Source organism: Atta cephalotes (assembly GCF_000143395.1).
Source record: "Atta cephalotes unplaced genomic scaffold scaffold00015, whole genome shotgun sequence".
Classification (NCBI taxonomy): Eukaryota; Metazoa; Arthropoda; class Insecta; order Hymenoptera; family Formicidae; genus Atta; species Atta cephalotes.
In genome coordinates, this window is record NW_012130079.1 from 4,640,759 (window position 1) to 4,664,223 (window position 23,465).

At 33.7% G+C, this 23,465-nt stretch overlaps 1 protein-coding gene across 1 annotated transcript in view; it reads left to right on the plus strand.

Moving 5' to 3' along the window:
- LOC105618097 (neural cell adhesion molecule 2) overlaps window positions 1-23,465 on the plus strand; it is a 79,741-nt gene that overhangs the window by 22,933 nt on the left and 33,343 nt on the right. The window contains exons 3-4 of the mRNA XM_012199637.1: window positions 10,825-10,935; window positions 13,245-13,448. Coding sequence (XP_012055027.1) covers window positions 10,825-10,935; window positions 13,245-13,448 — 315 coding nt within the window. The remainder of the gene's footprint in view (window positions 1-10,824; window positions 10,936-13,244; window positions 13,449-23,465) is intronic.

The following is a 23,465-nucleotide window of genomic DNA, read 5'->3' on the forward strand; positions in this document are numbered from 1 at the left end:
GTGTAGTATATTAAGTTAAACGTTACGTAATATTAATTAATTATTACTCGTGTAGTATATTAATAATATATAGTATACGTTATTATATAATATATATATATATATATATATATATATATATATATATATACATATATAGTTAACAACTAAATGAAAAATGACTATAAATATATAAAATGACTATTATTATCATAAAAATTGTTTTGCTATAATTTAATTATAACTTATTGTATTTATTGTATTTATTGTATTAATTATAATTTATATTTTTTGTCATTTTTTGGGCCAATATTTTTATATGATTTTACATGTAATTATAGTCATAATAACAAAAAGATTTTTCTAATAATTAATGTATAAACGCGAATAATTCTTTTACTGTATACGGTCGAATATTAAACACATTAAGGTGAATAAAAATTTAACTTTTCTAAAGTTTGAAATATCTGGTAAAATCCAGAAAAGACTGTTAGTTCATATTTTTATTAAAATATTCCATTAATAATAAGAACTAAAGAAAGTTTAAAAAGTTAATATATGTTATGAAAACCGAATACATTGAGTTAAAATAGTTTATTATTATTTATAACAAATCTAATTAGCAAAATATCATTTGCGGGGACATTCAATAATTATTAATGTAAATTTTCTCGAAATATGTAATTCTCTCTGACACGATCTGAAATGGTCTACAGAAATTCTCTTTATATCAAAGGTCTTTTATAATTTAAAGTAGCAATCAGCTGCATGCATAATTTATTGAATCTCTTTAAACGATTTACAGAGGTGTCTTTTCAACGATGATAACAGTAATTAAACAATATATATCCCTCATGTATTTTGATACATTTTTTTTTGCATTATTCGCATGGCTTTAGTATTTAGTATTCCGTGATGGACGTGGTCTGCAAAATCCATGCGCATATCTTCCTGCAACTCGACGAGAAATGTTTGCCGTACGTTTCGCCGTTTCGGTCTTTTCTTTAGATACGTTAGATATTTCCGTCAAGCATGAAATATACGAGAGTAAAATATTCACAAATAACGTTGCGCGATATTTGCGAGATATATCATTTTCTATAAAAAAAAAAAAGAAGCTATAATAGTTCTCGTCGATCTCGAATATTCAACGTGGATTTGGCAAAAAATTCTTGCTTTTTTGAAATCATGTCGGGAGGTAAATCGCAATAATAATAGAGTAAAAAAAAAAAGAGTCGGAAAATTTTGTTGCGTTCTCGTTTTGTTTTTCAGAGGTTTTTCTCGCAGCAGCACGCCGAGAGAAACAGCCGTGAAAATTGCTACGCCTGTCATCACGTGTATTTAATTAAATGATACTGGGCGAGCGCATTAATCGGGTACGGTCGATTGGTTATGAGACTTATCTCGAATTGGCGTTGAATTATATAACACCCGCGCCGATTTGAATATTCATACGTGCGTGTGCAAGATAACGTGCACGTGCTTCGCCTACACGCGTGCCCGATAGCGAGCACGGAACTCCGTTTCTCGCGCGTCGTGCTTTTTTCTTTTCAATTTCGGCGCGCGCGATGAGCTTGCCAAGATAATTATACTATCATCGCGGTAAGATTTATGCATATGTTTTGTCAAAGGCTTACGAAGAATACGCCCATCGATAATTAATTAATTAAGTAATTAATTAACATCACAGTAATAAGACAAAAAACAAAATAATTGTAAAAATGGAAAGTAATATATTCAATTTGAACTGCTGAAGTTTTTGCTTCCTCATCTCTTTGAGTTATAACGTTGCAATATCATCATTTTTTTTTAACTTTCTATACATGAATCCATATAGTATTATGCGCAGCATCATTTTAGACCATAATTTCTCTTTGTACAAAAAGCTATTTTTGTTGGCGATACACCTTTTATTAATGTAAATAATGAAATGTATATATGAGAGAGAAATAAAGTTTTTTAAAAAAGTAATATATTATATATTTATGCATGAGTTTTATCGCCATTTATTTAATTTCAACAGGCAACTTAACAATAACGTAATATAAGTATATTTCTTTATTATATCTTAATTACTATATATTTATTACTATATATTTATTATTATTATTATTATTATTAAAAATTTAAATTGTATATTTTAAAATAACTCTGTTATTTAACATTAATGTTAACATGTCAATGACCTTTAATCTAGAAATTCGATATGTCCTAAATAGATTGCAAAGTCCGATATAGAAATTCGATATATCAAAAATAATGACTTCCCACGTGATGCATCTGATTCGATTGAAAATTCATTTCACACCTTATTTTTCCGCAAGTACAGTCTTGTGCAAATTAATGTGAATAAGAAGTATAATTTTAAATTTATATTTAGTACATAAAACAGATTTATAATATTTATTATAACATTAATACTAAAAAATAATGTAATAGATACTGTAAATTTTTTACATAACTTTTTTAAATATGTATATGTGTATAAATGTAAAAACTATCTTTTGTTCACATTAATTTGCACAAGATTATATATTTCAGTTGGACGAAAAAGCGATCCTTTCGACATGACAGAACAATCTTATACTCGCGCAGGATAAAGGAGTAAAAGAATGAGGACCGGTTGTACCTCATCTTGTCTTAGTCAACTCGAAACCAACCCTGAATCTTTCTCCTTTCTCTCTTTCTTTCTCTGTATCTGTCCTTCTCTCAAGAACAGCGAGACGTGAAAGATTACGAAAAGACCGCGCTGAGAGAGAGGATTCGGATAAAAATACAAGCGTATTAGCGATGAGAGCAGCGCAAAAAGACCGGAACCAAGGAATAGAAAGAAACGGAGAAGACGGAGAACGTCCACTGGTAGAGTCGGAGAACGCGCTTCGACAAGTCCGTTGTTTCGTTCAACCCCCAGCGTCGGATTATACCGGATGTGTATCTACGGTGTGTACATGGTCCCTGACCCGAGCACGTACGGGACCACAAAGCTCGACGCGTATATACGTGTGCGAGGAAGAGATACACGAGAGCGGATATTACACCCACTTTCATCCCCGTCTGTCTCGACTGAGTCTTGTTTCTGTCTCCTCGTACCGGGTCGCATTCACGAGCGATTTTTCGTATATTACCGCGGTATGCTGAACGTTCGATGCCGATCCTGAGGTTTCACACGAATATACGAAAGTTTGTTCGAAATTGAGAACGTGTGATATAATAATAACGTTCATTATTCGAAATATTTTCGGAAGGAGGTGTTTAATTTAATTTGTTTTTTAAAAATTACAAAAATAAATTTTTTTTTTAGAATTATTTTTTCTTTTATAAATGGAATCATTTTATCAAGTAGAAGTCGTTGATGATATTTATATAAAATATCAACCGATTAACATTTATAATTCTCACTGAAAGAAACGTTTTGTATGACTTATAGTTTTTAATTAAAAAAGTTATTGTATTCATGTTTTGATTAGAATAAAATTTTTTAATTAAAAAGTTTTTGTAAGTCACATATCGTACAAAATACTTCTCTCATTTTGAATTACGGATCTGCGAATAGGAGTAATAAATAGGTTAGTTAATCAAACGAAGTAAAGAGTATATTTTTAAAAACTGTATTTATCTTGATATTGAACAGCTTTTAACCAAACTTTTCGAACAAAATTCTCGGCATTCAACAAGTTAGTTTTATTTCTAATTCAAGTTGAACGCAACAAATTCAGTTTCCGTTGCAACTCGTCGTGTAAATAACATTATCTTCTATAAACATAAATATGAAGGTGGCTCTCGTGGTGATGATATACTGCAACATGCGAAAATGGCTGCAACACCAAAAAAGAGGTACGGCCGCAGCGCGACGGACCTCATCGGCAACGGCAGCAGTTTTCGAAGCAATTATTATAATAGGGTCTTCAAATCCGTTGCCACACGTAGCGAACTATAGTGATGGGCACTTTCGGGCATCATGTTGCGTCGTGGCTATTCCCCTGAGTCAGCTCCTCGTTAGCATATCTCTCGTTCTCTCTTGCTCTCGGCTGAGATCGATGTGCAAAATCAAACAAGAAAAAGCATCCCGTTTTCGTCTCTCCTTCGTTATCGAGAATACACATTGCAATCAATAGTAGTTAAATAGTAGTTTAGGCTACATGCACATCGGCAAATAAGAAGCGATAGAAACTGCAAAATAAATAAATTACTTGAAAATTCGAAAGTAAATACTTACAAAAAATTAACTTACTCTTAATTCTCTGTCTGCAATATAGATTTTTTTTTATTCAGCTCAAGTTTGTTTTCCAAAATTTTCAAATAATGTGGAAATATATTTAGGATTACTTTTCAATATCTCTGTCACATGATATCCCATTATTAACAAGATATTTTAGGAGGAGAAACCGGACTCCATCCTCCTTTGAAGAAATTTGAGTCTAAAGCTTTGTGCCACACATAAAGGATTCAGATTGCAGATGGAAGGTTAAAATTTTATTTTTTAATATTAATCACAATTTCGTGAAAAATAATGAAACAAATTTTATTGTAAAAATATAAAGGAGAAATTTTCAATAATACATAAAAGATCTCTTAATTCAAATTTGCGGATCTAGGAAAATCTGTGATGAAATATTCTGAATTAGAAAACAATTCATGTAAACGTATGTAAATTGATGTAAATATGTAAATATTTTAAATCATTAATTGGTTGGACCTAAAAGAAATTTGCTATCAAAAATTATTTTAAAATTAATTGCAGTAAATAAGAAATATTACATAAGAGAAAAAAACGTAATTATTTTTCATCTCTTAAGTTCTTTATTATCAGACAATATAAAAAATTGTACGGTTAGTGATTGCTTACTCGCAGTAATTTTCGCGAGATATATTTATTCTTTTCACTGTATTTGCGTCATTCCGTTTCCTTCAAACGGTCACAGGAAATTGCGTCGCTGTAAGTGGAAAAGTAAACCCTTTCGCTCCTTGCCTATAGTATTAACGAGTAAGTTAAGTTTGTTTTGCAGTTAAATTGTTTTGCATTAGCAAGCAGAGCCTTAGCGCATGTATATCTAAATTACTATTCCGCTACAAAAACTAATCCGATATAACGTGAATAAACTCGTTCTTTTCTTTTAATTGTCACACTTCTAGTGCTTTACGGTTGGCGGCTATAAGATTTCATTCGTGGTATATTCATCGTAGTATATTCTTATATTGCAAATGAGCTCATTCTCTATCCTAGCAGTAGCACTATTCTAGCACTGTTCTAGACCTTGTGTGATAAAAACATTTAATATATTCCGTAATTCATTACCATTAAATTTTATCTTATATCATTATTTTAATAATAATAAATTTATACGTATGACAAAGAATTTTTTGAAAATGTGTCTATAATTTTTAGGTTAATAAATATAATATAAATATTTATTAATCTACATTATTTTTTATATAAATCTTATGTTCTTCATATTAATATTATAATTTAATTTTCATTTAACGCTATTTGAACATTTACAGTTATAGCTTAAAACCTTTTCAAGTCTCCTTTCAAGTCCTCCTATGCTCTACTATTTTATATTCTCATACTTTGATAAATATCAAACTAAGTCGAGTTGGAACATTTTTGTTATTTTTCCATTTTCTTAGAGAACAAATTATTTTATTTTGTAACATAATTATTATTCGTTTTTATTATTCCTTCTTATATGTATTTTGCTCTGCAAATTACAAGTCTTATATTTTGTTTAATTATAATATATTTTTTTATATATTGATAATACAAGATGCTTTCACCATTTTCTAAAAAATATAATTAGATATAATATCTTTTTCATATATATAAATCGATAAAGAGTTCTGCCGCGTTTATTATCAGCTATATTCCCGAGTTCATACAGTGATCGCGACATTACTTTTCAAGTGACAACCAATACATTATTCGCGACGCTCTTGCCAACAGCCGCAAGTGCGTCGTGCTAAATGACGGATCTCCGTGATGTTCTCGCTCTCCATTTCAGAATTAACGAACGTGTTTTGATTCGACACGTGTGGAAAAAGAGCGAGTGATGGGCGCGTATAGAATATAGACGGTGCGCAAGCGACAAAAGTGAAGCGTTCGCCAAAGCGGAACACGCTCGCGAAACGAATCGGATCACCCTATTCATCGGCTCAGCATTGACGAAAATCGAAACGGCCGCCCCTTTTAGAATTTATATATCCTACCCTCTGTGCCGCCAGCGTGCGTGAGCGCGCGTATACCGACCCATTTTTTTTTTTTTTTACGCGACGTCGGCAGACGCTTTATTTTTTCGCAGCCACCGCCGCTTTATGAATAAAAAGCGTACTTTTGTCCATGAATACCTCTGTGTATTTCCTGCTAAAATATTTTTCAATCACGAGTGCAATTTTACGCGTTCTCCGTGACGCAGTTTATATAAATAGCAGTCTAATCGGTCTGTTGTCACGCATCGAAAATTAAAAAATCGTTGTGACTGCACTTCATCGCGCCGTGTTGCATACTATGCATACCGATGGCCTGGCGGTCAAAGTAAATGCGATGACAAAAGCGAAATTGCGATCGTAATTTGAGAATAAAAACGGTTCGTTAAGTTGATTTCGATAGAAATATGTAATCAAAGCTTGTGCGATGAAGCCAAAAATATATTCATAGTTATGTAGATTATTCATAAGGATCGAGGTATTATGTTATCATTTTCGATCGTATCATATTTTCTTTTACGTCCACTTAATTACAATCAGAGAATTACGTTTTTTCGCTCGCGATAATCGAACAATTATTAATAAGATCGTAACACTATTATTTTCTGATATTCTCTTCTTGCGGAATTGGCAAAAAAATAAACTATTATGCCGCAGTTTCGACGAATGTCCGTTTGCGGCATGCGATTTCGATTTAAGCTCTTTGTAGCGCGGTCGCGGTGTTTTATTTCACCGAAACATTGGTTTATCAGAGCGAAACTTCGTGTACGACGGTAACGTAAAGTTCGAGTCCGAAATCAAATCCTGCACGCTGTTATGGCGCGCTCGGTTGCCGTTAGCACACCGATACGGCTTCATTTGCACAGTAGCAACACGCGAACCGCAGTAAAATTTTTTTTTATGGTCACGGCGGGAGCAAAAGGCGGAAGTAACTTTTTGGCGGCTCAAATTAACCAGCGTAACTGCGAGCACGACAATTACCACCCGATGGCTCGGCCGTTCGTTAATACCCCTTTTTCCCCACGCCGCCCACCCTCAGTAGCATTAATCACGAAAAACAGTTTCGGACTTCCGTGCCTGGCCGCGCCGATGCCGCGCTCTCGATGCTGATGATGTTCCCGAAATCAAGAGCCTTTATAAACAATAAATCTGACCAGTCCGCATTGGTGGTCAAATATGCGTGATCTCACGAAATGCACGTGCTAATCAACCGCTATGTATGAGCAAGAGAAATTGTTGAATGGAAACTGAATTGTAAATTGCAAAAGGATGATTTTGAAAAAAACATACTGAAAAAAATCCTGATAATAAAGAATAATAATAAAATTATAAATAAATTAAAAACGGATAATGTATTTTGAAATTTGAAAAAAAAAGAAAATTTACACAAAATGTATTTAATTAGTCTCGTTCAATCATATGTTTTAATTAATAGTTATTTGTAAGATAGAACTTTCTACAAAAATTTATATATGTTGAAAATTATATGTTGAAAATATCAGAGAATGACGCTTATGAAAGTCATATCTTAATATCATATAAAAGACCTTTATCATGCATCAGAACATCAAAGAACCAGAGTTTGTGTTCAAAACTCAAATCCAAAATCCTACTTGGTTCATATAACACTTTGTTATAACAACTGCAGCACATATTGATACTTTATGGAAAATTTCTCATATAATCGGCTCTGAGCTTTGCATTAACTATATGCAACATAGTCGACCACAAAGTGCACGAAGCACGTTTCAATCCCAAATAAATCGATCGACTTAAGGCATATAATGCAACATGTATTTTGTGAGACACAGATAAGTTCGTTATTTAGAATGTCATAAGAATATCGTATTTTATTACGAAAATGATAAAGCGTAATGCGAAATCAATTTCTTTTTGCGTGGCATTTTCCCAGAATTATATAGATATTTCCTGGAGACTACGCTGTATCGTCATAACCGTAAATATCTGCTGGCGTTCATAATTCTAAGAAAGTTATGTCGCGCCTTAGTAATTGAAAAAGGGAGAGAGGGGAATATTAATGGCGCAACATTGCGCACGTTAATCGTTCCGGGCCGTCGAGCTACGAATGCGAGATCTATTTTTACGTTAATCACGGTCGCTAACGAGAGGAACAAATTTAATCATCGTCAGTTCCCGTCGGACCAAAACGGGATTCGCTTTACTTACGAAGAGACGTATTCCCGGGTAAAATGGGATGTATGAAAAATGATTGTGCAGCAGAATGATCTCACGCGGTGGTGATGAGGGGGCTGAAACCGCGTGCGCACGAACTTTAGCTTTTAACTAAACGCGGTGGATAATTAGAGGAAAGAAAGTGGCCGACGCGAAGTCGGACGTGAAAGCGCGCGCCCGGAGTCGGATAATAAATTGAGTTTTACCGGAGGGATCGGTTTCATTAAAGCACGATAATTCTCGTCAGTATAGAGCAGCCGCGGCAGTTTCCGCGGAAATAAATAACGGCGGTAGTGCAGGTGCGCCACTGTCAGACCTGTCGCGGATTAATGGCGTGCCGCGCTATTGCGCCGCTAGACTACTGCGTCCTTACGAAGGGACCGCGCCTTTAAAAAGAGGTATCGCGAATACCGGGACCCGGCATCGACATGAGCGAGGACGCGAGTACATCGTGTACCTCCTCCTTATGACGGTAGAGAGGCAATCGAAATACCTAACATATTATACGGACTATGATACTGCAAATACTACAAAGGTTAATACCGATAAATGATGCTTCCCCGCATATCATTTGTCAGGATTACAGAGAGACCGAGAAGAAAGGAAATGTCCTCGAGAAAAGGAGGGAGTGAGAAGGAAGAAAGGAAAGGTATCTTTGCAATAATATTTTAACTAAAAATATTTTTAAAACACTTTTCACGTTCGTGAAGTCAAATATATTTATTTTATTTTGAGACCTTCAAAAGAAGGTCACACATTGTCTATTCACAAGACAAATATGACGGAAATGTTATATCTATTATAGAATATACAGAGTATATCATGTAAAACTTAGGTAAGTTACGGAAAGAAGAAATTTTATTGAAATACATTGTTAAAAATTTCATGAAATTTAATATACTATTAAGTTACACAAATTGAAGTTAATTTCATGACATTACATTAAATTTAATGTATTTATTATATAACTGAAAAGCGTATTTGTGTACGTGAACATGAAATTTAATATATTTTTTGAAAATTTATTGTTCACGTTCATTACATTTAAGTAACTATTGTAACTTAATTTTCAGTTCAATCATTCATTACTTTAAATTTCGTTCATAATATGACGACCTTCATATACATGTAAAGAAAGCTCGTGATTATATTTCTAACAATACATCTAAAAATTTAGCTAGATACAGATTTGAAAATAAATTTGTTGGACAGTCAAACTGGTTGTCAGAATGTCAAAACTTTTTACAATATTGCTCGTTATGGTTGAAATTCTTATGAAATTATTTGGATGATCTGAAAATTATTTCCAGACTATATATTTATGATTAGTTAAATTTTTTAATATTTCTGCATACCCGTTTTTTTTTCGCGTACGAATTTGCAATACAGAATCAAATATTACCATATTTGTTTCATACTTCTAGATTCTTATTTAAAAGTCTCTAGTTTCACAATTGAATATTCCAATCAAAAAGGTTCGATAGCGAGATCAACACATATACAAAAATTTGAAATTAGAATTATAGAAGATAATATTAAGAGAAAAATCTGATATTTACTGATCATTCCTTCTCTTGATCGTAGTAATAATATATTTGATGTAAGCTAAAGGAAGACGTCTGTATACCAAGTTGCTTTTGATTTCAAAAGCTCCCGACTGTCGCGCTTGATGCACTATGAAAGAAGATTGCAATAAGAATAAAACGCCATTCCACTCCAAGTGCAGCACCAAAATAATTCTTTATGCGGCGAAAGAAGGCCGCCAGGAAGAAAAATAAGCTAGAACGAGGTGGCGTTCTTGAATGCGGCCTTCCGTCGTGATTTTTGCGATTGTAATTTTCCAATTACATCGCCCGGGAATTCCGTCTGCCGGAGTGGCTCTCCTTTTACAAATGTCCCGAGCATTGCAATCTGATTTTTCCGCGAACTCCACGGAAAGGTCGAAAGGAGTTTCTCCGAATAAGCTAATTTACGTAAGAGAATTAAAAAATGTCGCACGCGCTCGAAGGGAAACGATAAAAACGCTGGTTTCCCCATGACCTCGTTCTTATTATTTTAAGTTCCGCCCGCCGGCAAACTTCACGTTTGTCCGATATCTGATATTACGACAATTCCCAGCTTCTGAACTAGTAAAGAACAGAAGTTCGCCGTGCGCGCGAACGCATCATCCGGTATGTATGTACGTCCGTCAGAAATATACATCGCGAACTCTCGCGACGCCCCGATATCGATTTCAGATTTCAATTTAATGCCGTCGCGATATCTCAGGCACGATCTTCCAATACCAATTTCGTGTTATCGGACTTTTCGTGACGTGCTGCCGAGTCGCGCGCCGCCTGGGACAATCCCCGTTGTACGTGGCGACTCGCGACCAGGATAGCTTCCCCTCACGCGTATCATGAATATTCCTCAGCGTTAACTACATTGACATTTCTATTCATTTTCCAGTACCACCGCGGAAGATCACGATTGTCGACGAGAATGAGAACAGACGGGACACGATGGTCGGACCGTATATGGAAGGCACTAACCTAAGGCTCTTCTGCGATGTCCATGGCGGTGAGTTTCATAAATTTAAACAAGTATGTAACGACGAAATCCTTTTTACGAAATCCTCGAAAAAAACTGTATGAATTTTTTTGCCCCGCAATGCGGTTTTGTGTCCTGCAGTGGATTAACAAAAGAGAGAGATATAGAAGGAAGAACATTCTACTATATACGGTTGAGACTTTTTTTTTAGTAATCTGTGCGAATTTATTCCTACATGTAAATGAATATATATAAATGAAGGTTATGATTTTTGTGTTAAAACAATATTGCAATAATTATTATTGTCATTTTTGACTTAATTATTCTGGCGTTGTATTATTCCGTTGTATTACTTGTTAATTAACTCATAAGACCTCTTGGAATATATATTACAAACATAATATATATTAATTACATGTATTAACATCCATCTATTTATTTTATAAATGATAGCTATTAATTATGATATAATAATATTATGTGAATAAATATTCTCATGCTACAAAACGTTGGTGTATATTTGTAGATAAATAATATTTATATATATATATATATATATATTAATAGTATTTATACAACGCATAACTATAATGTTTATATTTATAATCAATGATTAATATTACCAAAATGATATTTTGCAGCATTATTATAAAATTTTTATGCATGCTGCTATTAATGGCTTTACTTCTATCAATTTGTGAGATATTTAATAATTCCGAAATTATTTATTATAAATTAAATAAATAATCTTTCTAAATATTTCATTGTTATTCTAAAACCAAAGCTAGATAGATAAAAAAAGCTAGGTAAATAAATAGATATCGTTATTTATTAATGTGTTCCATGTCAGTCAATTTTAAGTATCTTACTCATCATCCATCACATTGAGTAATGGGTCATCCAAATGTAAACAAGAATCGTAAATGATCCATATTTTTATTTGAATTTATTATATTTGTTAAATAATATATTTTATATGATTATATATGATATAATGACTTAAAGAATTACAAAAATTCTTATTACAAAGAAATCTAATGTACCAATATTGCAACATATATCATAATTAGATCAAAAATTATTTTATAATAATTTTTTTTTATAGTCAAAACAGTCTAAACGCGTTAAGCGCTTTAAGATCAGATTCTCTCGCAGCATTGATAACAATATATAATTGATCAACAAAATAAAAGAAATTTGGAACTAAAAAAAAATAAAATACATAAAATAAAAATAATAAAAAAATGAATAGTTTAAATTGCAAAAAGGCTAATCTATTAATTAATCTAAATATTAGAATATCTTCAATAATATTAATTACTGATCTTTGTTAACTTGTTATATAGTTTTCATCGATTACGCATTATACAAATTATGTTACATTAAGTAATTATACAGATACAGTGTATAATACGGTATAGTTGCGATAAATAATTCGAGTGTTTATGCCTGCGATCGTCGCGACGGTAATATTGGAATTGATTGTTTAATGACACTATTGCGCTAGTTCATAATGAAAGACCGATTTCATTTGCGCGATGTTAACTCTCTTCGCTAATTATAGCCTGTAATTATTACCCTTCATTATTATCATGCTTTTGAATGAAGTCGAGTGGTACTCGATACTTGTACCATTAAATTTATGCGTCGCGGTAGTTACGATTTTGTCGAACAAGCGAAATCATCGACTCTCCGTAGATATCTCTACGCGAATTTGCTCCGCAAAGGTTTTCGCCATGCGAAGCGTGAAGCATCGCGTTTCGCCGATATATCGGGGTTAAGGGGATCGTCTGTAAAATCAATGAAACGCACCTCATGCGCACTTTTCCATTTTCTTCCATTTTCTTCCTCTTTATATGAAATAAAAAAAAATCTTTTTCCAGAATAAAAGAAAAAACGCAAATAACTATGGAAAAATACAAACCTACATGAAAAACAAAGAAAAAATTGTAAATTATAATTTCCTGTTCACGTATATTATTTCTTCACGCATATAAATGATTTCAAATATATATCCAAACAAAAAGTAGTTCCCCACATTTATTTGAATAATTTATAAGAATATGTAATGAGACCTTTAAATTATGATTTTGAAGCTTACATGAGAAGTAAATGGAAAAGTACGATCTGAATGTACATCATCTAACTTTCATGCAATATACAGAATATAATTCTATATATCAGAATAAGAAATGTTCGTAACGTTTTACTTAATGTACGTTTGATTTGGAATTAAGAATCCGTTTTGTTGATATAGATCAAATTCGTTCAAATTTCGACCATCGCTTCAACATCATTTTAATATTTTTTTAATTAACAAAATCGACCTGTTTCCGTAGGTAAACCGGCCCCAATCGTGTCTTGGTATCGCAACGACAGATTCGTCACAAATCGGACCACAATGCCAAACAGCGATGTGACACGTAGCGAGATCATTGTACAGAACTTGAGCCGGGACGACGTTCACTCGGTGCTGACCTGCAATGCTACGAACAACAATAGGTCGATTCCGCTGTCTTCATCGGTTCGCGTGGACATGCGTTGTAAGTATTCTATATACATTATATGATACTAATAAAAATTCGCCCTCTTGGCTCACCCAACTATCAATGAATACACGAGATTCATGCCGCCGGGCACGTTTTATCGACGTTTTTAATTTACGCGATATATGATAATTATAGCGCGCAATTACCCGCGAACAACGATAATAATGACGTATCATTACGAGGCACGATTATGACAAAAAAACTACGCTTTAAAATATAGATGAGAAATTCGACGAATTCGCATCCACGTGAACGCGGATTCCGTGCGAGAATTTGACAGTTTCCAAATGTCTTTCTATTGAATTTAATCTTCTTATGCCGACAATGACATAGATACACGAACTTAGATAGATGAACTCTCGATCCTTTAATAGGATAGAAACTGAGCGTGTGTTCGAAGGACACGTAATCCCGGACACTCGGTGCGATATTGCATTTGCTTTCACTTACTACTAAAGAGGATTCGTCGAAAGCTTCGAACTGTATTATACACCATCGCGCTATTGACAAATCCGGAACCATCGTGAGATGTTTATCGGGATAATAGAAAACCCGATGGCCATTTTTCTAGACCCGTTTGCGAATCGATGACGAGCTGCCGAAAGGAAGGAAGAGAGAGAAATGAGAGAACTCTCATCGATATAGAGATGAGATATTCGGTCGCTGGGTCGGAGTTCGACATTGAGAGGATATAGTCCATCCGAGCTTTAGTCATAAAATAATGATCTTTCGCTCTTATTCAATTGTCCGTTCTTTAAAAGATTATACTTGATGGAAGGATATAACAATAATCGCGCATCTTGTATTAAAAGTGAAATCTTTTTTGTTTGCGATTGCGCAATTTAATTCCTCTACGCGCATGACGCAAATCGTCGAAGGTCGATAAATTACAGATAAACGGATAATTATTTTAAATCGAATAACCATTGATTATAAAGTGGATATTAATAAGCTTCGTTAAATTTTATCCTATTTCTTCCATGTAAAATCATTCCGAATTTAATTCCAAGCGAACGAGAGTTCATATCAATTCGGGATGCTCTGTATACTTAGCGAACAAAAGTCAATAGAGCGCAGCAGAATAAATAGCAGAATAAATATCGAATGCTTTTTCGGACCACGAGACTCGCCATAATAATGTTTACAACATGGATATCTAAAGCATATATAGAGCTATGTCAAACATCTAGATCAATATCGTCGGTGTATTGATATAGATGTTTGACATCCATACCGATGTCAAATATCCACGCTAATACAAGACAATCCCAATACATAGATGTAGAATAACCAATGTGGTTCTACTGTTTATAAGCTGAAGGAAGAAGGTTTATACACACGATCGTAATTGATACATGGTTCGTGACGTACGCTCCTTCTTCACATATATTTTTGTCAAATATTGCCGAAAAACAATAAATATATACAGTACGTTAATTAATAATTAATAGTCTCCGAGATCTTATGTGACAGTTATCTATCGAAGGCACGTATGGCAAGCCAATAAATATCGATATCCCATCGCACCGTCTCGTCGGACCCCGTAACTCCTACACCTGGAACGTCGGCACGTAGTGGAGACCAGGACGCGTCGGTGATGGAGATGAGATGATCGCGCGATTTTCGCCACAGCACGGAATCAGGATGGACGATAGAATTTACGGGCGATACGGTCCGGAGAACGTACTCTGGGGGTGTTCTCCGGGGGGGGGGTGCCTTTGCATTCTTTACGAGATCGGGTCCGAACGCCCGTAGCAGCGATGCGTAAATGGCGCGCCAATGGGAAAAAGAGAAAGAGAAGAAGGAGAGGACGTTGGGGACGAGGGTGCGAATTCACCATTAAAGGGTGAATAACGTCCGGATGAGCGTGGTGCGTCTTCCAGCGCGGCGGTGGAATTCGATTATCTCGGACGTGATTTAAAATTTTCCCGATAGCACGCCACCGCTACCGCCGACCCCCGCAAATTCCGACTACATTATTTTCTTTTTCTTACGTCCAGAGATAAAGGCGAACGTCACGTACGGCTTTACTTTCGCTTCGGCTCCTTTGGAAACCCGTCGCCGCGGAGAAAGTAGATTATCGCGAAATCTTCCGTTCGATCGCGTTTATGGGTCCGACAAGAGACATTGATGTCGTTTTCGGAACACGAAAGATAAAATGTACAACGAAATAATACTTTTAAATTCTTAAAAATACGCGACGCGTTTTGTAAACACTTATTTTATTCGAATTGATAATGCAACGAGAAACTGAGAAATTGTTTGAATAACGTTAAATATTGCGCTATTTTTGGACTATAAAATGTTTCTAGTAAACAGAATGTTATTTAAATAATAATATTAACGTTATATGATTGCATATTCGTAATTGTTTCTACATACGTACTTTCGTCGCTTTAAATACATGATTGTTTTGAATATCATTGTTATACTATTTTTATTGAAAAAGTTATGAATTTTTAAAATTGTTTTTAAAACCGACTAATTTACGATTTGATTGGTCCTCTATATCCAGTAATATTGGAAATATAACTATCACGAATAAACTTTATCTCTGTTTTTATACAATTATTTAATTTAATATAATTATTTTATTATTGTTTTTTTATGTAATAATTTAGATATGTAACTTGATGCATGCACAGCGCACAAAGCTAAATTAACCGGTGTATAATAAGAGAAATATGATAAAGAATACTCTCTCTCAAGGAAAAATGCTGGCTGCAGCAATTAAAAATATTGCTGCCGTAAATGTATCATTTATGAGAAAAAATAAAGCTCACATTAAATATACTTCAATTGTAAAGTCGGCGAAAAAGCAGACGCACCAAGCCTTCGTGAATTTCTTATAAATAAAATAAGATATTAGAAGAATCCAACAGAACCTTCATTAAAGAATATACAGAAAAAAGTTCGATTTAAAAGCAATGGAATGAGGACAATGGAATATTTCTGGCTTCGATTCGAACCGGCTAATCCGAATGTAATAAAGGAAAACTTTTGCGCTACTCATTCGTTCGTAATTAAATATGCACATACACGATATTTTTATTAGTTAATTGATTTTTTTACTAGCTTCCAGGAGAGAAAGATATACGCGTTGTATATTTTAAATAATAAGATTTAAAAATCTCTGTATTTTTAAAAGATATGTGTATGTTTAAATATGTTTTGCATGTACCTTCAATTTTTAAAGATAATGTAACGATGTTTTAAATGAAAGTGTCGGTATTATAAAACTTTTACGTACTTTTCAGAATATTGCGATATAAATATTAATTGCGTAAATAATTACAGTTTTTATTCACAGCACTTCTTGATATCACAGCATAAAATTCAGAAAAATAATTACCATGAAATAAAGAAATACAGAAAAATCGATTATCCATATTTTTTCAATGCGCAAGCGAAGGAAAGAGAGTTTAAACAAAAGAAATAAATATATATGAAAAAAATGTTGTTTTACACAATAAAACAATGAAACCGTCATAATATTTTTTGGATTTAGTGATTACTTTTGACAAAGATCGTAGGTGAAAGCACGGTGTAAAAGTCATTTGAAATAAAATCGGTTAAACATGCGATGATACGTAATAGCAAATTATTCGAGATAACGCGGAATTATCGGTTCGGCGATTGGCAAAAAAGACACGAAGATTAGATCCCATTAGCATACGCGAATTGGATCGGCAAAGCCGTCGTTCTCAGTTTAATCGATTTTTATCAGCTATTGTTATACGCGATGCCCGCCTTCGAGAACGATTCGAGAACGAGGTAACACGAAACGTTTGCCGCGATCTCAAACTGATTTGAATTTCCTCTTTTCTCGTTTAACGATTTATTTAACAGAAAGTCTGGCTTTTATAGCGAAAAATATTTTTAAAAACACATTCTTTGCTTTAGAACAAAAAGTAAGGAATGAATTCAAAATTGAGATCTTGGAAACTGAAAAGACAAAAGTATTTCTTTTTATTTCTGATAAAATTTTGTATTCTTTTTCATTTATCAGGTACAGATATTTTTAAAGAAACGAGTTTCAGTATTGATTTAAGATTTAATTTAAGATTGAATGTCTATAAAGAATGATATAGTTGTCTACATACATCTCAATTTCTCTTTTTTTTTTATTTATAGAAAGTTTGATTGATTAGAGTATATTTTTTCCGACGAAATGTTAGATATTTATTATAAATATTGATTCATCTATAACTGTAACAATACCTCAAAATAGTCGAGTATTAAAAATAACCCAAGTCTAACAATTTCTTTTTATTTTTAATAAAAAATTATTTTGCTGAATTAAGACGGAATATGCAATAAGGGATGACGCAGTTAACTATATATTTTCTTGATATTTTTGCATTGCCTTTTATTTATGTATAAAACGTTTGATCGATTAGAGTATATTTTTAAGATAAAAATATAAATATCGGTTATTTTTTATACGTATTGATTCATGCATCACTAACAATATCTCAAAATGGTTGAGTATCACGAACGACACTTTCCTCGGGAATGGTTAAGGAGAATCGAGGAAAAAGCGTTCTCGAGGCCGGATACGTGACGTTGACTCCTTTGCAAACAGGGTCTTTGACGATGGCAACTTTCGCGCTCGATACGCGACGCTCGGTAACACGGATTTCCCCGATAATAAATCTCCTTTTCACATAAAAGCGCAATCCCTTTCAATATGCCGAGGGCAGCGCGGAGAGCGTTAGCATCCCGGGCCATCTTTTTCGGCTGATCTTGGCAAATGTTCGCGCGCTCTATATGCCGGTAACGCGCCGAACGCGACGTTATTCATTTCGCTGACAGAATACAGAAGTCATTTGTCGACTCGCTAAGCGCTAGACGGACTCGACAATACCTATTACAGACGTATTCCCGTGAATACCGAACTGTCTGTCTTCCTCTTGTGCACAGGCTATTACTATAGTCACTCAGATATCAGAAGGACCCGACGAATGCCGTCGCCCGAAGACAATAACGGGACTAATGAGCGATTAGCAAGAAAGTGGATAATGGAAGTGAATATCGCGACTAAGAGAATGATTGATTATCAATTTGCAAGAAACTGTTATACATGAATGAAGAATCTAGATTATGACTAAGTCACAAAAATAAAACAACTTTTAAGTCATCGAAGAAATGTGATGTTCAAAATATTACTCAACGTTTAATTCCAATAATAATGGATTTTACTTGAGATTTTCTTTAGAAAAAAATTTGCTATATTCAATATTAATCTATTAACATTTTTAAATTAAATTTTTCGATATAACAAAATTTACATTTATGTTTAATATAAAATGAGTTTTTATTATTTTTTTCAAAGATTTAATTTTAAAATTATTATTAAGAAGGTAAACTCTCTATAAATAAAATATATATTTAAAATTTAATTGAATCAAATTCTATCATCTCGTGAATCAATCAATCTCAAACTCCATTTAGGTAAATAAAGGATGGATACAATTGTATATCGTCAGATGCAATGAATTGAATTCGACTATTACAAACCGATAAGTCAACAGTTTATCTCTCTATTGTGCTGAATAAGCTTTCGTAGCAAAGGTCTTTCGCACTTTCGTCCTGAGCGCTTGACGCGTTTCGCTTTGCGCTTTAACGATTTGTGCGATCGCAACCACGTTTAAAAGGAATCAAAGCGATCGTTCACTCAGTGTACCCTTCCTCTCGGCAGCATTTCATTATCCGCACGAAATTGAATCTGCCGATCAATTACCCGTCTTCGTGAGAAGTGCGCCTTCTTCGCGCTCTCGAGAATGAGAAGGCTCTCTCCTTGGTTCCAGTCGCACGGGCGATTGCCGCTCCTCTCTCCGGAAAATCCGCATCGGATCTCCGCATCGTCTCTCCACGGAATGGAGAACGCGATTGCATCTCACCGTCTTGTGATTCCGCGCACGTGTACGCATAAGCACGCAACGTGGCGAAAAACGCGTCGCCGATTTCGAGCTCTCAACGACGAGAGCTCTTTATCTACGGAGTTTGATTTTCAGTCGCTTTTACAATTCAATCCACCAAGATCCCGCAGGATGTTCGCATTTTTCCGCCATCCGCGTCCTACATCTCAAATCGGCGGTACGTCGTTACATAACTCGCCGAAATAGTTTGAGATCATCCGCCCAGAGTATCAGTTCATTACTTGATTATCTAATATATATTTTAGGATATAATATGTCCAGATTTGAATTCTGGTTGAGATAATATTTTTCGCAATGAATTATTTACAGATGTTTTTAAGATGCTTATTAGCATTAAATTATTAATAGCTTTTTAAGATGTTTATTTGCAGCAATAATATTAAATTGCTTGTCAATTTAATTTGTAATATTAGCTTTATTTAGGATTGTATTTCAAGAACCACCTTGACCGAATATTTGACATTTGTTACTCACTACTGCGTGTGTTTAGTATTATTAGGTCTAGATATTATCTAGATCTAATTATATTAAACACACGCATGAATGTGAAGATCTAAGATATTATTTAATATATTGCAGCTACGAACCATTTACAGTACAAATGTCATAGATATAACTAATACATTAGCGAAATTTATATAACGTATTACCGAACATATTCTTTGGACAGTGAAATATAACGTAACAACCAAGCTTCAAAATATTTTGTAATATCACTCTTATTTATTATATCCTGTGCAGGAAAAAAATTTATATAAAAATGGTGAACAAAATTTTAAAATACTCTCGAATATTGAATATCAAATTATTGCGATATCGAGTTTTAAGAGGGATTTTTTCATTTCTGTATATCCCCAGTCGAATTCACAGAGATGTGCACTCTCTTCGAGATATATAGTCAATATATAAAGCCAGAGAGTAAAGCAGATTAAAGCTGAAAACTTTAAAAGCAAGGTAACCACTTGCTGACGACTTGCTGAATAATTAAGAGACTAAATTTTGAGAAAGAACGAATGAATGAGATTTTAATTAAAAATCTTAAAAGTACACATATTCTAGAATGTTTATATATAAATTTTGGATGCAATAGATTTTAAGATAACTATTATTATTATTTATTGTTGTATGTGACAACAAATATGCAATGTTTTTAAGAACTTTTAAAGATTGGAAGTGTCAATGAAACGGAAAATGAATTGAATTAAAATTAAGAACTTAAAGTCGAAGAAGAGCAACCGTTTTCTGGTGACCGGAACAATCAACAGGCTAAGTTAAATGTCTGAGCAAACGAGCAAGTTTTTAATTAAAAATCTCATTCATTTTCCAACGTCCCATTCATCTACTGTTACCGTGTTTACTTTTGCAACTTATTTGAGATGAAAATTTTGCGAAAGAGGTACACTTTTTAAAGGGCAAAAGTAATGGTGAAAAAATATTGTAATTCCTTTTATAAATCCTAAAATCTCTTTGCCTCTGATATCAAAATGGAAAGGAGGGGAGGAGCAAGTGGATATCTATGCATTCGCGGCATGAGTTCGTACCGCGATGCGGGTTAAACGCGCGTCCAGTAGCGCCGAATTAATGATTACATCGTGCAGCCGCGTGTACAGCATCGAGGAATATGGTAATCCCGCAAGATTTAAAGCCTCTTCCGCGCTGCTGCAGACCAGGTTCCGGAACAACGATAGGACAATTACTTCGCGCTTCGATGAGGATAATCGGCTATACAGGATGCCCCAAATCTTACGTGCTCAGCCCCTCGATTATTTTTTTTTTAATTGAAACTCTTTTTCTGTTATATACGCATCTCTAGAGATTTGAAACAATGAGTAAATTAGTCTAATATTATGTTTTCCAAAGAAAACAAATGTATTAAGAGTTTCTTGTTAAGTATTCGTTGCAAATTAAAGAGTTTGCTGAAAGATAACTAGAAGATGAAACTTTATTGTTGTATTTTTTATATGCATTTAGAAAGCTTCATTAAAGTCATTCATTTAATTACCGACAGTATATTAATTTCTCGGTAAAAGAATTTCTTCTTTTAATAGAAATTACTGTTAAATTATTTTTCTTTGGCCTCTCGTTTTTTGTGTCATAAAAAATTAGTAGACTTATGGAGTAACCTGTATAGTTGGAAGAGCGTGTCAGGCGTTGATAAATGCATGCACTTGGATGGCCAGAGTTATTAGCCGTACACTGAAGTTGCTGTAGCAGATATTATGAGATTTCAACAGTCTCATTGACAATCTTGTCTATCTCACAATATTGCAATGATTACGTGATCGATCGTAGCCATCCCTATATCTATTTGATTAAACACATAATTCAAGATACACGTCAGCGTCATCGATGTTATCAGCAAGAAATTGTGATTAGCCTGAAAATTTTTCTCAAACAATACAAAATGCAGTCTAATTACATCGAAAAACAATGCATCGTCATATGCCATGCATGGTTTGAACATGGCGTTATTTACTCTTTCGTTAAACTAATTAGCCAATTATCCGAGGTTTGCTATTATCCAAAGTTCGTTATGACGAAAACATTTTCAGAGAAGCATTATAACGGAAAATAATATCTCCTGCAAAAAACTCGGCGGTTCATTAATTTCCTAAACAACCGCGTTATAGAGAATACTCTATACATATAATAAATCCGGAAAAATGTAGGAGACGAATGGCTTCGATATAAAAACGCAGTAGAACTGACATTTTTATTGAAAATAAGTGAATATGTGCGTGAAACATGATGAAAGAAAAATAGATCCGTGATTAAAGCAGAAAAATTCGCGTTATTCTGTATAAATAATGTTGGAGTGTGTTCGACAATATTTTCTTCAAATGTTGCATTCTGATATCTCGCGATGATTAAAGTATCAGTTATTATCTATACGGTATAAATATTTAAAGATTATCTATTGAATATTCAAATATCTCGTAATATTTAAATATTGAAGTATCCATATGTATTTAATTGAGTAATCATTACGCGATGTATTTTTATACACATTGACGTTATATTATATTACGTGTTATTATATGATGTTTTTGTTATTTCTCCAAGAGAAATGGTTTTCCATAAACGAAGAATAATGTTGTTTCCATGTTATATAATGTATTCCCAACAATTTGTTTTCATACTAAAATGAATTTTCCTAAAGCAACAAATAGCGATGATATTTAAAAATATTCAAAAATCTGAATATTAAAATGCACTGATTATGCAACTCCTGCTTATTAAACTAATCGATTATTTAAAAAATTTTGTATTTATATACAAAATTTGTGTAATACAAGAAAAAAAAAAGAAAGAAAATTTAGCAAATTTAGTATATAAAACAAATGTTCGTAACTTGTATATTAGAAAATTGTGAATAAAATATTGAACATTAAACTCTCAATAAAATTATGAAGTTTTAAAAATGATATTAGTTTTTTAACAATTTTTATAATTTCTGAAAAACTTGATTAGTATTGTAATTTTGAATTAATAAGTAAAAACATGGATACAAAAGATATGATTCAAAACATTGATGTTAATATACTTGCTTTATTAAAACTATTACAAAAAGGTATAAGATAAAGGTAAGAGATATCGCTTTACATATTATTTTGTGTAATATTTATATATTAACTGTGGGTTCACATCATCATTTTTATTTTCCCATCGTCACTTAATCTATGCAGAATATGGGACGATATCAACGGTGCCTTCATGCGTAACCCCGTGAGAAAACAGCATCCAACTCCTGAGCGTGTTTGCATTTCCTGTGGAACGAGCCGCGATGATCCACGGTGGTGCCTGTTGAAATGCGGTGGCTTTCCTTCTTCCACTCGGTCTGAATAGGTGCACAACCGCTGAATAGGAGATGCTCTGCGTTTGCTGGCGGCTGACCTGAATTTTCAGCTACGAAAATACTGTCGAGCAGAGAGAGAGAGAGAGAGAGAGAGAGAGAGAGAGGAGGGAGGGAGGAGGAGGTAGGGAGGAGAAGAAGAAGAAAGAAACGAAACGAAAGAAAGGACGGGGACGGGTAAACGGTAAACGTTACGGTTTTTACGTTTTACGTTTA